Source organism: Rhinatrema bivittatum, chromosome 7 (genome assembly GCF_901001135.1).
Source record: "Rhinatrema bivittatum chromosome 7, aRhiBiv1.1, whole genome shotgun sequence".
Taxonomy (NCBI): domain Eukaryota; kingdom Metazoa; phylum Chordata; class Amphibia; order Gymnophiona; family Rhinatrematidae; genus Rhinatrema; species Rhinatrema bivittatum.
The window spans coordinates 95,150,576-95,167,843 of NC_042621.1; the positions used below are offsets into that span (position 1 = coordinate 95,150,576).

Below are 17,268 nucleotides of genomic sequence, written 5' to 3' on the forward strand. Positions count from 1 at the left end.
AGTCATCCATCGTGTTGATAGGGAGGTGCAAACCTGAGATACCATAAGTCATTTGTAACTGGATGATGTCCATATTATAACACTGAATACTGAAATACTCAATTTATTCACAGACAGTAGCAATGCAAACCTTGCACAGCCCAATATAACTTTATACTGTCTGATTTTTCCCCCTTCCACACACAAAGAAACACATTAACAATGCCAGATGAGCACCTCTTTCAGGCTGTCTCCTGAAGAATTGCAACAAGCCAGCAGATCATTTCTTTTCCAGGCTGGGTAGGTGGTGCTGCATGCATAGACTCTGAGAACCATTACCTCTTTACTTCTGCTTTCCTCCTCTGTCCCTACTCTGTCCAGTGCGCCTGACCTTCTCCCTTGAGTTGACTGCTCCTTAGAAGTCTGTGTTCCTATAACCATTTTCTCGCTGGGGAATTTTGGCAATAGACATGGGTATTTTAACTGGCATCCTTTTTCTGAAGTATTATGGGATTCACTACAGATGTGCCAGCATTAGAATGCTCATGACTTAGTGCATGGTTAAAAATAACAACCTGTGGTTTTGTATGTATGTGTATATATATATGTGTATGTATGTGTGTACATTTGTGTGTATATATATGTGTGTGTATATATATATATTTGTATGTGTGTGTATGTATGGGCAGATTTTTAATATTATGTGCGGGGGGGTACATTTGTGCACGCTACCCGGATTTTATACACCCAATTTTATAACATGCGCCCCCGGAACGCCCATTTTTTCAAGCCCCGGGACTTACGCGCGTCCTGGGGCTTACGTGCGCTGCCGAGCCTATGCAAGATAGGCTCGGCGCGCGCAAGGGGAGGCAGGGGTAGGTTTTCGGGGGTTGCGCGTGTATCTTACACGCAACCCTTTGAAAATCTCCCCTTACGTATCATAAACTACACTCTTAAAAACAGAGTGGAATAAGAGCACTCTCTCCCTTTTTTTTATTTTAATTTCTATATATATATATCAATACACATCCACCTCCAGATAACTTATCACACAGCTTTTATTACAATAATATAATATTGATTTAACATCTACAAAATTGTAAAAAACATTTCTTTTAATGTAAGAAAAATCTTTAAATTCCAATTCTTTATTAAATAAATCTTCTATCGTCAAAAAATTATTTATAATAACCCTTTTCACAAACCCCACCTACCCCATAAAACCCACCCTTTTCATACCTCAATCATCCATTCATACTTATACTGTATCTTAAACGATACATAGGCATAACAGGAACAGAGATACATCGTCTGTAAAGAAGAGATAATTGAATATCATTGTTTAAGATACAGTATAAGAGGAAGTACCATTACATAGAGACATTAATGTGTTAATACGGCTAATTAACTGATTCATGTGTATATAAACATATTGAATGTGATTTTGAAACAATGCATAATTGATTACTAGGTAGAAATGGATATGTTATTGTAAAATAGTGAGATAATGTACATGTTTATATGATAGTTTTAACCTATATGGAGATACCTTAGTGTTAATGGTGTTAAATAACAGCCTTGTGTATGCATGAATCAAGTTATTTAATAGGAAAGGGTTAACTCATTGATGGGAATATAATAGGGTTGGCTTCATATATTTTAAGGGATAAGATAGCGAGGGAAGGGTGGGAAGTGTAGTTTATCATATAAGGTGAATGATGTATGGATGCGTATGAATGGATGATTTGAGGTATAAATAGAGTGGGTTTTATGCTGTAGGTGGGGTTTGTGAAAAGGGTTATTATAAATAATTTTTTGACTGTAGATATATGTGTGTATGTATATATATGTGTGTGTGTGTGTGAATATGAAAAAAAATATGAATATATTAGAATGAAAAGATAACTCGTAGATCCTGGGCACATTTTACTTCATGTGCTGGGTTCATAAACAAATGTTCTTTCCAATCATTTGTGGCAAATATATCCCAAATGTTTTGTATACCCTCCCATATGCTAATTTCCAACACACACAAAAGTTTTCCTATAAATCAATTACAAAAAACTTCAAATTTTCAAAAGTTCTTGGTCAGTGTCCTCCTTGTGCAAACAATCCCAATGGGATATATGAACAGTGACCATCAATCAATATTACTGTTACCCCAGGGGGAAATTTCCAGTTGAACCCGCAATGGTCTGTTTGTGTGTGTGGGTTTTTTTTTTTTTTAAGATAATATACTCAAGTATATTATCTATACTCGAGTATATTATCTATTGTTTGTATATAATACCATACTATTGAGGGTGTTGAACTATTTAAAGGCAAAACTATATCGCAACAAAATTATATCTTAATAAGCACAGACATTTGGAGGTCATGTAATGATTTTTTTTTTTTTTTTTTTACATATGTAAAGTGTCATAAGGATAAATTTGAATCCTATGTGTAGAGTTACAGAACAAAAATGTTTTATAGAAAAAAAACTTTCAAACATTAAATAAGGTTATTTTAAAAGTACATTTATAATAATGTTTTGAAGGGGATATGTAAAAATCCTGCAGTTTTTATTATGATTTGTTTTTGTAGTTAAGATGCAATCTCCCATGGACTACAAAGCTCTGTCTCATAAATAAAAAAAAAAAAAAAAATGTCGAGTGCAGTTTTATAAGTAAAATTCTGTTACATCATTATTTCCTTGTTAAATTGTGAAAGGAAACTAACAGAAAATGGAGGGACATTAAGAAGGCACCATTCAAGTTAAAATTTTTCCCTGGGGTGATAGTAACATATTGATTGTTGGGTGCTGTTCATATTTCCCGTTAGGGTTGTATGTACGGTAAGAGGACAATGTCTCAAGAATTTTTTGAGATTTGACATTTATTTATTTATTTATAGACTTTTCTTTGCCGACATTCGTGAGGCACATCATACCGGCTTACATTGAACTGAAAAGAGGAAAATACAATGAACAGAATAACGTCATAGTTAAACGCAAATGGTGTAGGATATAAGTATCGTAAAAACATTCAGAGATTATATATAATAACAAAAGAACTAAATAGCTATGGAGGAAAAGGTAGAAAGAAAGAAAGAGAAACTTTGTACAAACTAAGAAAACTTTATCTTTGTAACTGATATATAGGGAAATACGTTTTTATGTGTGCTGGAAATTAGCACATGGGAGGGTATGGAAATTATAAAAATATAATGAAAAACAATACAAAACATTTGGGATGTATTTGCCATCAATGATTGGAATGAGCCTACCTTTATGACCCCAGTACATGAGGTAGAATCTATGACCTGGCTTTTCATCCTTTCTAATATATTCAAGAGTATTTACAAATAAGTTATGTAACAAGTAGAGGTACCCTAGATATTTTTTTTTTCATTTTTTGTTTCTTCTGGTTGTGATTAGAGGGAATCGTAGGAACATTGAAATGAAGGCAGAAAAGGACCAAATGTGGGCCATCCAGTCTCCCCAGCAAGCTTATGGTAGTATCTGCCGTGCAGGTTATCCTCCATGTTTCAGTTTCCCAAACCGTAAAAGTCAGGTCCATCATTGGTTACTGTCTGAATCCATTTCCCTGTTTCCCCCTGCCATTGAAGTAGAGAGCACATGTTGAAGTTGCATCAACAGTATGAAGGCTTATTGGTTAAAGGTAGTAACTCACGCACCAGCAAGTTATCCACAGACTGTAAAAGTCTGGAACCTCGTTGGTTGGCCTTAAAGATCCCCACTGCCATCTAACAAACCATTTTTCCTCTTACCAAGCGATGCAACAAGAGCCTGCTGGATTAGCCACTCTCCAGCCTTTCATTTCTGTTGCTGGTCCCTCCACCTGTTGCTGGTCCCTCTACCTGAGTCCGAGAGCCACCTGGTCCCACCAACACTAACTCCTCCCCCGTGTGATGTCACCAGGGGGCGAGGGATCAAGAGCATGCGCGTGATGCCGGAGGCTGCGCGCTGAAGGAGCAGGCCCCTTTGTGAGCCCCTTCGTGTAGCCCCTGAGAGCTAAACCTTTGGAACTTTCTTGTCTCCTTTTTCACCTGTAAGTTTTCTCTGAGATTTCTATCCTGTTAATTTTCAATTATGTCATTGCCAGTTATAAATAATATACCAGTTGTATTGAACTGTGGCAAGTATAGTAGTTTCAGCAGATTATACCAGCCTAAAAAATGTTATCACTATTTGTCATTTAACAAGTCACTGTCTCAGAATCGTCCGAGAATGTTGCGCGATATTCCACTAAATGCCACTATTTCTCTTACATCGTCTGACATTAACTTTGATTCTAACGCTCAATCTATTAGCAAGAATATATCTATCGTTAATGATTTATTATCAGAATACTCCCCTTCTATTTGTTGAATTACTGAAACTTGGTTAAAACAATCAGATATTGCTTTCTTTAACCAAATTAGAAACGATATTTTTGATGTCTTTTCTTTTCCTCATCAGAACTGCAAGGGTGGAGGTATTATTCTAATAGCAAAAAAAGAATTAAGGTTGCAACAAGGGCAGTACAACATTTCTACTCCTTTTGAAATATCTTTTTAAATCCAAATTTATGCAAGCTTGTCTTGCTTATTGCACCCCTGGGTCTTTACATTGTAACTGCTCACCTTTAGTTGAGCTGTTAGCCACCCACCTATGCCCTGATCTGCCAACTATTATAATGGGAGACTTTTAACCTTCACCCAGATGTAGTCCCACGTTCTATTGCTTGTGAGACTTTCTTGGATTCCCTCAAAGCCATGGGATGAGACCCAATTGTCAGTGGTCCAACCCATAAAGCAGGGCATACATTAGATCTAATATTTACCAACAACAGATGTTCTGTTTCCAAATTTGGTACTATAGCTGTTCCATGGTCCGATCACCATCTCATTTCCAGTACCCTATCTTTTAAATCTCTTTCATTGATACAGTCCATGACTAACTCTCTATTTTCTTGCCGAAAATCATTTAAACCAGAAGAACTGCACAATGATCTCCTGGATGCAATCGAGAGTATCACTTTTGAAAATGCGACCTTAGCTACCTCTCAATGGTCCATGGCCCTTGAAAAATTAGCAACAAAATTTGCCCCTTAATAAACACATCAGCACATATAAAAACAAACCCTTGGTTCACTCAAAGTTTAAAAGAAATGAAAACCTTACTTAGAAGAAGAGCGTGAACATGGAGGAAACATCCAAATACTGAGAATCTCTCCAGTTACAGAATTCTGCTCTCTAAATACAGAACTAGTATTAACAAGGAATAACAGATATACTGTGGAAACAAAATCCATGGCTTAAAATTTAACCCTAAGACCTTATTTACCTTTGTACAAAGCTTAATCAATCCATTGTCTTCTGTTCTATTCCCCTAACTGTGATGATATTCAAAAGAAATGTGCCATTTTCTATCAGCCACACCTCACCAAATTATCTCCCTGGTATGTGACTCTTCCATTTCCTGGTCCACCTTCGAACTGACCAGTTCTTTAGAAATCTTGTCAATCTTATCCAACCGTAAACCAGCAAACCATCCTTGGGACCCTTTTTCCCTAACACTTAAAAGCTGTCTCAGACCTGATCCTTTCTACTATCACTAATATAGTTAACTTCTCACTATCAGAAGGATACATGCCCTTGCCACTAAAAAGTGCTATAGTTAAACCAATACTTTAAAAATAACAAGAAAGATCCTTCTGACTTTAATAATCTAAGACCTGTTTCCAATTTAGTGTTTCTTGCTAAAATCATTGAAAAAGTTGTTCAAAAACAATTGTCGGATGATCTAGATTCCAACAGTATTCTCTTCCCCTCACAACATGGGTTCAAAAAATACTTTAGCACCGACACATTTCTATTAGCTCTCTCTGACACTGTCCTTAGAGGCTTCGACAATGGTACCTCGTATTTGCTTGTTCTTCTAGATCTGTCGGCGGCCTTCGATACTCTGGACCCCTCCATACTAGTGCAAAGATTAATCGATATTGAAATAAGTGGAACAGTTCTTGCATGGTTTAAATCTTTTCTGTCTGATTGTAATTTTCAAGTTCAGTTAAACTAAAAAATGTCTTAAAAAATTGGAATCGACACTGGGGTTCCCCAGGGATCATTGCTTTCAGCGACCCTGTTTAACATCTACCTCCTGCCCCTTTGTAAACTCTTAAGTGGATTAGGTATTTCTCATTTTATATACGCAGACAACGTTCAACTCTTGATTCCTATCAAAGACTCAGTGCCTGAAACCCTGAAATTAGTTGAACTCTATCTCTCTTCTATTAGACAGTTGCTCTCACATATGAATCTAATTCTCAATCATCATAAAACTGAAATTATTCTGTTGAGCAGAAAGGCTCAACAGAATAATTTCCAATTTAAGATCAATTTTATGCAAATAGACGCCGCAGCCCAAGTTAGAGATTTGAGAATCCTAATCGACAATGAATTAAACCTAAAAGGAGACCCAAACCACAAAATCAAGGAAGGATATTTTAAACTTCTGTACTTAGACGCCTTAAACCTTTACTAGATCCTAGCGACTTTTGAACCATTTTACAATCATTAATCTACTTGGTTTACCATCTTCCTACACTAGGCCACTACAGATCCTGCAAAACGCAACTGCAAGAGTTCTTTGTGGTGGCAAAAAATATGATCATATAACTCCCATACTCATCAATCTGCACTGGTTACCTATTTGTCATAGAACAGAATATAAAGTTTTATGTTTAATTCAGAAATCTATCTATGATGATAACATTGAATGGCTTAATTCCTCTCTTCACCTTCACACCTCTGAAAGAAAGCTAAGGTCTGCCAATAAAGGACGCCTATCAGTACCATTTGTCTGATCGGCTCATTTAACAGAAGTAAGAGAGAGAGCCTTTTTGATAACTGGACCAATAATATGGAATCAATTACCATGCAAACTCAGGGCACAAAAAGATCTAAAAGCTTTCAAGAAATCATGAAAAACCTGACTCTTTAAAAAGGCATATAACATCTGAACTAGCAGCGCTGACATGCTCTCAAAACTCATGATCTATTTTTTATTTTCTTTTTATTGTAATTTTAGTTCATTTTATTAAATTTTAATTGCTTGGATGTTTTTGACTTAGTCTTATTATATTATTGCATTTATTTTTTATCTCATTGTATTATTATATTAGAGCATTTTAATTTCTTTGTAAACCGTTATGAATGTATTTCAGACTAAAGGTATATAAAAGCATCAAATAAATAAATAAATAAATTCCCCTTCTCCGCTGCCGTTGAAGCAGAGAGCAATGATGGAGTTGCATTAACAATATGTAGGCTTATTGGTTAAGGGTAGTAATCACTGCACCAGCAAGTTACTCCTATGCACTCTTTTCTTCATTCATATCCTCTAGCCTTTAGAGATCCACAGTATTTATCCCATGCCCCTTGAAATTCTTTCACTGTTTTCATCTTCACCACCTCCTCCGGAAGGGCATTCCAGGCATTCACTACCCTCTCTGTGAAGAAATATTTCCTGATATTGGTTCTGAGTCATTCTCCCTGAAGTTTCATTTCATGACTCCTAGTTCTACTGATTTCTTTCCAACGGAAAAGGTTTGACGATTGTGCATCATTAAAACCTTTCAGGTATCTGTAGGTCTGTATCATATTTCCCCTGCATCTCCTCTCCTCCAGGGTATACATATTCAGATCGTTCAGCCTCTCCTGATACTGACCCCACACCATTTTGGTCGCTCTTCTCGGGACCACCTCTGCCCTGTCTTTATTCTCCTTTACTTATGGACTCCAGAATTGAACACAGTACTCCAATTGAGGCCTCACCAAGGACCTGTACAAGGGCATTATCACATCCTTTTTCTTACTGGTTATTCCTCTGTCTATGCAGCCGAGCATTCTTCTGGCTTTAGTTAAAGCCTTGTCACATTGTTTCACCATTTTCAGATCTCCTGGCACTATTACCCCAAGATCGTTCTCCTGGTCCGTGCATATCAGTCTTACATCCACCCATCACATACAGCTCTTTTGGATTACCGCACCCCAGATGCATGACTCTGCATTTCTTGGCATTGAATCCCAGCTGCCAAATCTTTGACCACTCTTCCAACTTTCTTAAATCTCTTTTCATTCTCTCTACTCCTTCAGGCGTGTCTACTCTATTGCAGATCTTAGTATTATTCGCAAATAGGCAAATTTTACCTTCTATCCCTTCCATAATGTCACTCACAAAGATATTGAACTGAACCTGTCCCAACACCAATCCCTTAACATTGTTCTCTCTTCAGAATATGTTCCATTTACCATTACACTCAGTCTATCATCAGTAAACCAATTTGTAATCCCCACACACTTCACCTTGTTGCTCACTCCCAAGCTTCTTGTTTTATTCACAAGCCTCCTATTCAAAAACTTTGCTGAAATCCAAGTAGATCATATCTAGCTCTCTTCCTCCATCCAATTATCTAGTCACCCAATCAAAAAATATTAGATTTGTCTGACATGACAATGCCTCTGGTGAATCCATGCTGCCTTGGGTCCAGCAACCCACCGGATTGTAGGTAGTTGCATTATTTTGTATATATGTGTGTGTGGGTATGTATATGTGTATATATATCCTGGGTTGTGTTCTCACACCCAGCTGGGAAGTGCAGTAAAATCAGTTTTACCCCTCACGTTGAAATGCAAAATTAAGGGTCAACAAACAAGCTATAAGTGATGCCTTTGGGTTTTTTTATAAAAGAAACTCAGAGTGAAGGTTACATCCATGAGAGGTGTGCAGCTTGTTTGTTGACTCTTAATTTTACATATCCAAGTGAATTAACAGGTCAACCACATTTCCTTACCCCACACTTGGATGAAAATAATTCAGTTTCTAGTATACCTATATTTTGGGAAGGAATATGTAAGAGAGGAACCTTTACGTTTTCCAATTTATAAAAAGTTGGCCAGATAAATCCTATAAGATGGTTGATAAAAGTGGATTTTTACTGCATGGTTGTATGATTTTTGTCGGGTCAGTCACAGCACTCATAATGGCATTTTTAGGCTTTATCACTGGCCAGAGTAGTTTGCATGTATGGTGAAGCACATCGTGTAACACAGGGGACATGGTTCTTTAGTTGGACAGCACGTGGAGGTTACTGATTTCTAAACTGTAGTGTTGATTGAGGCATTGGTCTATAACTTCTGCTACTTTAGAGAGAGATATTTTGCAGCAAACCTGCAACCGTAGCACTATGGGAAACTGAAAACTACTAATAGCTGCAGAGCTTTTATGCAGAAATTGCTGAAACTATACAAATCACTGTGATAGGTCAAGTAATATAGTGCTTAGCTAAAACCACTGAGTCAGGATCTTGACAAGATGGAAACTGTCTACGTGGGAAAGAAATTGAGAAACACTTCTGACCTTGCCAGCTGGATGCAGCTGTGCTGAACCATTCAGTATACATGAAACATTTGCTCTGTAACCCCTGAAATTGTCTATTTCTGTGTCAGTGGGTTGTTTAAATATCTGCTTCAGTGCCCTGGAAATCTTTTATAACTGGGTACATTAGGCTCAGAGTTGATGTTTGTACCACTAATTTCATTAATACATTTTGTCGAACGTGTGTGTGTGTGTGTGTGTGTATAGGTGTGATAGAAGCCTGTGGGGATATATATATATATATATATATATATATATATATATATATATATATATATATACTGCATATCTCTGTGTGTATGTATGTATATATATATTATATAGTATATGTAAATAACCCATTTGAGCCGAGATTGTAAGGTATCTTGCACTCTATAGTGATTATCATGAAAAGTCTTACCTCAGGGCATATCATTAGTGACACAGGCAGTAATTATCCACTGAAGAAGAATTATGAAGAATTTCCATTTAGCACATTTTGTTGTTTCTAATTACATATTTTGTTGTGTCTAGGTCTTATTTTCCATTGCGTCATAATATGTATTTATAAGCTACCGTACACTTAACCTGGCTGATAAACTAAGGTGCTGCTGAGAAGCTGAACACTTAATACAGCAGAAGTACTCAGCTCCTTTTGGTTACCAGGTGCTTTTTTGCTTTACAATATCTCTCTACGGATAAAGATTTAAAAAAATGTGCTCAATTTTCAGTACCCAAAAGTCTATTGAGGGTAAGTACTCGATTTTTTAACTACTTTTAGTGTTGTGTAACTTTTTTTCTTTCTGAGTTATAGCCCTGTTGGAGTTACTTTTGTAAATTTGCAGCTAAGGCAGACCGGTCCGTGCAGCACTTTTTGGCATTGTATAAGTGGAAATTAAAATTCGCAGAGCAAATAGTGCATAGGAAATGCGCACAGAGAGCCTGGAGGGCTTCTAGTGAAAGTGTGTTAATGCGAGCCTGTGTTTGTATGCGATTTATTCCTGTTACTATTTTCCAAAGTTGAATGTCATTTCATCTTACCTAGCTTATGATATTAAGTAGGTTGATAGCTGTGCAGTTGTAGCACAATTATTTACTTCTTAGTGGGGGGAGGGGGGGACGGCCACCCGTTTAAGGTACTCCGCATATACTTCTGGTGTGCCTGTTAATACGAGCATAAGTGCCACTTTGGGTAAGTGTGCCACATGTTCACCATCACTGGGGTTTACAACCATGCATGATCCCACCAGTGAGGCTCAAACTCCTGGGGGGGGCCAAACACACAAAATTACTGGAAGGGGGGGGTGGGATGGAAGAAGACATTTTTTGCCGAAGCTTTTAATCTAAAAGCCCATTCCACGGTTTCATTCCGCAGCCTGTTCCTTTAACTGTGCTCCTCAGCTAAACGTACACACTTGGGAACTTGGCAGCACCGCTAAGACTTTTCTTAGGCTTTTTGGTCTGCACTGTATGCTTTGTGAGAGACGCTGTTCCTTTTTTGTGAACTGTCATTATCCTGGCAAAACGAGTTTGCACTACTGTCTCATCTTTATTGTTGTATTTAATTGTTTTGGGGGCTGCACACAGGCCTGGTTTTATGGACAACCAAAGCTCACAATAAACTAGAGCTGCTGCATATGAATAAACTTCAGAATATCCCATAGTTGTTAGTCCAAAAACCAAACCTGTTTGTGGCCCTTGAAAATAGAGTTTTAACAACGTGTACGGTTTACCCATCCTTTGGTAAAATGTACTGCATAGATTTCAGTAACAACAAACAAACCCCATTTGCTCATTTTTTTAATTGGGCAAAATACAGTAAAGTCATAATGGTTCTTACCGCTGTATTTCAGATATGAAAATGTAATGTCTGTTCAATCAGTATTTCTTCATACTATGTGTTCAGTGCAATTTGTTTTTCTATGGAAAGTGTGAAAATGATATGGCATGTGGAATTTAAGAAAGCACGGGATGAGCACAGATGATTCTTATTTATGAAGAAGTGAGGGGAAAGCCAGAGATCAGCTGGGGGTCTGTGACATTGTAGCAGGAATGCAATTGGGCAGACGAAATGCACCTCACAGACCCTATTTGCCATCATATTGCATGTTTCTATGTTTTTACATAAACACAAAGTATAAATCATTGCGTGCCTGAGGGACAACGAGAGGGTTAACAAAACAAGGAAAGAGTGCTGACTTGGTGGCCAAAGATGAGATCTTTATAATGCAATGCCATATTCTGCCCCCCTTTAATCTGGGATGCATGCATTTCTGCTGTACATAAAGGACCTTCTTTGAGAGGGTTTATCAAATGGAAAACATGTCTAAAAGAAAAGTCCAATATGTATGCTTCCCTGTAAATGCTGACTTGGAAGAATGAGAAATTGTAGGTTTCTTTACAGCACCGTATCGTACATTTTGTACACTTTTCAATATAGATACTTTTCTGGATTAAAATTGATCAGATTTCGTAGTGTTCATGTTCAGATCTGCCCGAGCTAAGCAGAGGATAGATAATAACCAACTAAGTTAAGATCATTTTCTTTGCCTGCTGGCTCAGTTATGGGAACGGTTTTTCTTCGGCTCCGTGGAGTTGCCTTCAGTTTGGAGCCCATCGGTTACAGTATGCACATACTCCCAGGTTTGCACCCCCCCCCAAAAAACCAAATCTATATCTGTCCTTTGATCCTACCTTTGATTTCTTAACTTTGTTTGCAATTAGTCTTTTTTTTTTACATACTTTCTTTGAATATATCATATAGCAGTGGTTCTCAACCTTTTTGCCATCATGATACACCTGAACAGATGATGATGCTCACATGCGTGAAACAGTGCACACTACGTTTAGCAGTTGTACTAAACAAATTTGTAGATATTTTATTTAAAATGTTGCAAAAGAAAGGTAAGATATTATTTCATTTCAATAACTGCTTGTAAAAAAAAAAGTTATTACATTTTATTTTTTCATCAGTGAGAAATCTGGGACTGAAATGCCACATAAGGTTTTTTGATACAGACAAACTTTTGTGCATCTCACTGTCAACCTCAAGATGTTCTGACCTCTGGAGTTTATGCAGAGCAGAGTTAGGAAGTTTCCCCTTTCAGCTTGCCATACAAAAAAAAAATTGTCCAATTCTGGTATGCGCTCAGTAACAGCACATCAAAATCCCTCCCTTGCCAGACACTTTGTGAAATAAGATTAAAAACCTGCTAAAAAGACACTTAGATGCTATATAATATACCTGACATACCATAAAAGCCCTAACATCCAGGACTCAAACAGCAACTACCTTTCCTATGAAAAGGCAACATAGAGCACTATACACTTCCTATTGGAAAAACAAGCCAGATTGCAGAACTTACATGCTAGTTAGCAGAATCCCTCACCACTGTGAAAAATGCAGAGCACAGATTAATCCTTACCTAATACAGAATAAAAGGCCATAAATTAGAAGTAAGCATACAGAGAAAAACTGAAACCCCATCATAGCCTGCAACACTTCTGGTTTGGCCTGGTGATGGGGGTGGTGGGGATGATAGGAACAAGACTGCTAAGGTGGAAGTTCGGGGGCATGGCAGGTAGGCAGAGCAGTAGCAGTGAGACTCCTAGGGTGATACAAAGAGCGTAGCAGGTAGGTATGTGACAGCAAGAGCCCTAAGGGTGGTATATAAGGTGCATGGCAGATGGACAGATCAGTAGCAGCAAGACCCCTAAGGGTGGTATAAGGGGCATAGCAGATAGGCAGAGTATATATATGGAATACCCTTCCAATGGAATCATCCTCACAAACTTTTAAAAAGAATCTAAAAACGCGGCTTTTTCAAAAAGCATGTATAACATAAGAAGAATTAACACCTAATTCTAACTTACTTATCACTCTTTTTATTTCTCCTTCTCTGTTTTATTATTTTCTATTTTACTTTCTATTACAATGTAACCTCTCTAATTTTTGTTATATGTAACCCGACATGATGGCTTTAGTTGAATGTCGGTATGTGAAAAACATAAATAGTAGCAGTAAGGCCTCTATGGTGGTACATAGAGGGCATGGCAGGTAGGCAGAGCGGCAGCAGCAGCAGCAAGGCCCTTTAAAGTGGTTTTATCTGAAGCATGGCAGGTAGGTAGTACAGTAGCAGTAAAAGCCTAAAAGTGGCAAATCTGGGGCATGGCATATTTCAATCTTGCTTGCATCTGCTGCTGTAAGGAGTCCAGAAACTACAACAACTCTGCTTCCATTCCCTCTACCTCTTGGAAGCCCTCTAACTTTTCCTCCAGAATATTTAACATAGAGAGAGCCCCATCTAGGGTGGTGCCTCTGGAGCTCAGGCCTTCCATAGTATCCTTGGAGGGCTTCAGGATTTGTACCAGCTGCCTCATCACTACCCAGTCATGATGCCCCGAGGGGCAACCCACACCTATCTCTGTTTTCAGAGACAGATCATGAAAGCGTGCCTGCTGCTCCACTAACCTCTGCAGCATCATGTAGTTGGAAGTTCAGCGGGTGCTGATTCAACATCGTAAATTATATGCTTCTGAGGCATCCTGAATTGTACCTGCTTTTCATGGACAAGCTGCCCTGCCTTCATGTTTTGATGGAAATACCCTGCTATTTTCCTGCTTTTCTCTATCAGCTTTTGCAGGCTTACATTCCAGTGGTCCTTAGACCCTAGCCCCAGGGCATCCTTCAGGGCCGGATGTAACGTGTGGAAAACAAGTGATACCCTGAAAGCACACATCTTCTATTGCCTTTACGTATTTGAACCATTGTCTGTCACTAAGAAACCCACATTTAGACTCTTGGCTCTCTGGTCTATCTGTCAATCCTCCAGCATCAGTCTTATGGCTGATAGAATATTGGCCGAGGTATGGGGGCTATACATCAACTGGGTGCGAAGCAAAGCTCACCTGGACCCTGATCCTCTATCCTTGCTAGAACTGCTGCCTAACCCTGCCTCAGCCAGATCTCACCAGTGTGCCATCAGGGAGAGATAAGTGTGCATTGTATTTGTGGCAGTCCAGATATTGCTGGTGAACTGCACAGTGCTCCCCTCTGCTTTAGCCAGCTGCTTCTGAATGTGGCTGTGGCACGGGTTGTACAGGTTGGGAATGACTTTCCTACTAAATGTAGTCTTGGAGGGGACTTTGTAATTGAGGGCTAACACGTGCAGCAAACACTTAAAAATCCATGTTCTCAAATACTCGCAGGGGCTGGTCATTGGTGCAATCATTTCCCCAATGCGTCTCATTACAACTTTTGCTTCTGTCTGCGTCTTGCCCTAGGGTAGTGTCGTTTTGGATGTTGGCCTGCCACCTGATTTTTGGAAGAGGCCATGGGATAGCTTGGGGAAAAGTCTTTCCCCAAGCTATCCCACGGCTCCCTTTTCTCTGGCTTTTACCTGGAGTGGCAGAAGCCCTCAAGCTAGTACTGGCACCATCCTCTGATGCCAATGCTAGCAGGTGCTCCTCCAGGTATTTTTGAGATGTCCAATTTTCTTGCCTTAACCGATATCCTTCACACAGTGATTACACTTTGCAGTGCCTCCAGATCAGGGATTTCATTTGCGATTTCTTACATAGAAACATAGAAATGACGGCAGAAGAAGACCAAACGGCCCATCCAGTCTACCCAGCAAGCTATGCACTTTTTTTTTTAAATTTCTCTCATACTTCTGTTACTCTTGGCTCTTAGTAACCTTTTGGTTCTATTTCCCTTCCACCCGCACCATTAATGTAGAGAGCAGTGTTGGAACTGCATCCAAATGAATATCTACCATAGTTAGGGGTAGTAACCGCCGCAATAAGCAAGCTACACCCATGCCTTTGTTTACCCAGACTATGTAACTCAGTCCTTGTTGGTTATTGTCTGTATATAGATCCACCTTTCTACGTTCCCCCAGCCGTTGAAGCAGAGAGCTATGCTGGATGTGTGTTGAAAGTGAAGTATCAGACTTTCTCCCCTGCCGTAGAAGCAGAGAGCTATGTTGGATATGCGTGAAGTATCAGACTTTCTCCCCTGCCGTAGAAGCAGAGAGCTATGCTGGATATGCATTGAAATTAAAGTATCTGGCTTATTTAGTTTGGGGTAGTAACCGCTGTAACAAGCAAGCTACTCCCCACTTTTTGTGAATGCAAAACCTTTTTTTCCACACTTCCTCTTGCCGTTGAAGCTTAGAGCAATGTTGAAGTCGCATTAACTGTGTGTATGTTTATTGAATAAGGGTATAATCTCCAGGCAGTAGCCGTCATTCCCGTGAACCACCCACTCTTCATTCACATCCTCTAGACTTGATGGATCCACAGTGTTTATCCCACGCCCCTTTGAAGTCCTTCACAGTTCTGGTCTTCACCACTTCCTCCGGAAGGGCATTCCAGGCATCCACCACCCTCTCCGTGAAGAAATACTTCCTGACGGTTCTGAGTCTTCCTCCTTGGAGCTTCAACTCTTGACCCCTGGTTCTGCTGATTTTTTTCTGACAGAAAAGGTTTGTCGTTGTCTTTGGATTGTTAAAACCTTTCAAGTATCTGAAAGTTTGAATCATATCACCCCTGCTCCTCCTTTCTTCCAGGGTGTACATATTTAGATTCTTCAATTTCTTCTCATAAGTCATTCGATGAAGACCCTCCACCTTTCTGGTCGCCCTTCTCTGGACCGCTTCCATCTTGTCTCTGTCTCTTTGGAGATACGGTCTCCAGAACTGAACATAGTACTCCAGGTTCTTCTCTACATCCTTGGGAGCTGATGATGGGACTAGAGTTGAGGTAGAAGGTAGACCCTAAGTAACAATGCCAGGGGCATCTCTCATACACTGTACCTGTCCTGCCTGCTTTTCCTCACCATCCATAGTTTCCGCTATCAATGAAGAGGAGGCTAAAATGCTACTAATTAATCCTCCAAATTTTCTTCAGCTAGTAACTCTTCAATTTATGATTCAGGTAATTTTACACAGGATTCTTCTTCAGAATCAGTTGATGCAAATACTGCCTTCAATGCTTCAGCAGTGGTAACTAAAGAGCACAGTTGCTGGTTTTGGGCATTGCTCTTCTGTTTACCCCTGTTTCTCTGATAATATCAGTTTTGGATGGCTCTCCCACTGTTTCCCTCTTCTCCAAAATAAGGAGAGGAGCAGATGGTGGCAGATCCTATCCAAATTTCAATTTCTTCTGCTTGGAGCTGCCTTCCTCTCCTGCCATTCTGGACTTGTGTCCCTCTTCGGTTTAGGTGCAAGACTGCCTTTTTTTTTTATTGCTGCCCATGCAACATTGTCTTTCCCTGACATGATGGAATTTGTTCAGTTTAGTGCACTGCCTACTGGGTGTTTTGAATATTGTAAATGATTTTTTATTTATTAGTATTGTAACTGTAACCCCATTCATAATACCATTCTACAGTGTGTGAGGAGAATTGTCTGATACACATACACTGCACTGACTGTGTGTGTATGTGTGCTGTGCTGACGCTCCACAAACAAAAAAATACCAACCAAAAAAACAGGTAACCTGGTATAGACTCTTCACTTCAGTCTCTGTGCACTGCTTAGTCACCTCACTGGTGCCCAGTCAAACACAAAAAAATCTCTATCACTACTCTCCACATCCACACCCATACTCTCCTCCAGTAAAGAGAAGAATCAGTAACAAGTACCACTGCCTGTCTTTCACTGGTGACTGAAACAGTGAATGAAAGCAGTGCAGCACAGCTTAGAAGCAGACCTTTTTTTTTTTTTTTTTACACCAGTGCCACTGCTAAAATTCCAAAAAGTTTTTTTTAAACTCCAAGAAAACTTAAGTACATGTCCTTCTCTGACCAAAGCTAGAAAGGAAATGCAGTATATTTTGCATATGCTGAGACCATATGATGGGAGTGGGTCCTCGTCACTTGATCT

At 39.1% G+C, this 17,268-nt stretch overlaps 1 protein-coding gene across 4 annotated transcripts in view; it reads left to right on the forward strand.

The window, feature by feature from the left end:
- CPNE2 (copine 2) overlaps nucleotides 1–17,268 on the forward strand; it is a 455,723-nt gene that overhangs the window by 78,826 nt on the left and 359,629 nt on the right. Inside the window, exon 1 of one of the 4 annotated variants that reach the window (XM_029608730.1) lies at nucleotides 10,045–10,133. The exons of the other annotated variants lie outside the window; for them this stretch is intronic. Coding sequence (XP_029464590.1) covers nucleotides 10,097–10,133 — 37 coding nt within the window. The 5' untranslated portion in view covers nucleotides 10,045–10,096. Of the gene's footprint in view, nucleotides 1–10,044; nucleotides 10,134–17,268 lie in introns of those variants that run through there. 4 annotated transcript variants of the gene reach the window in all.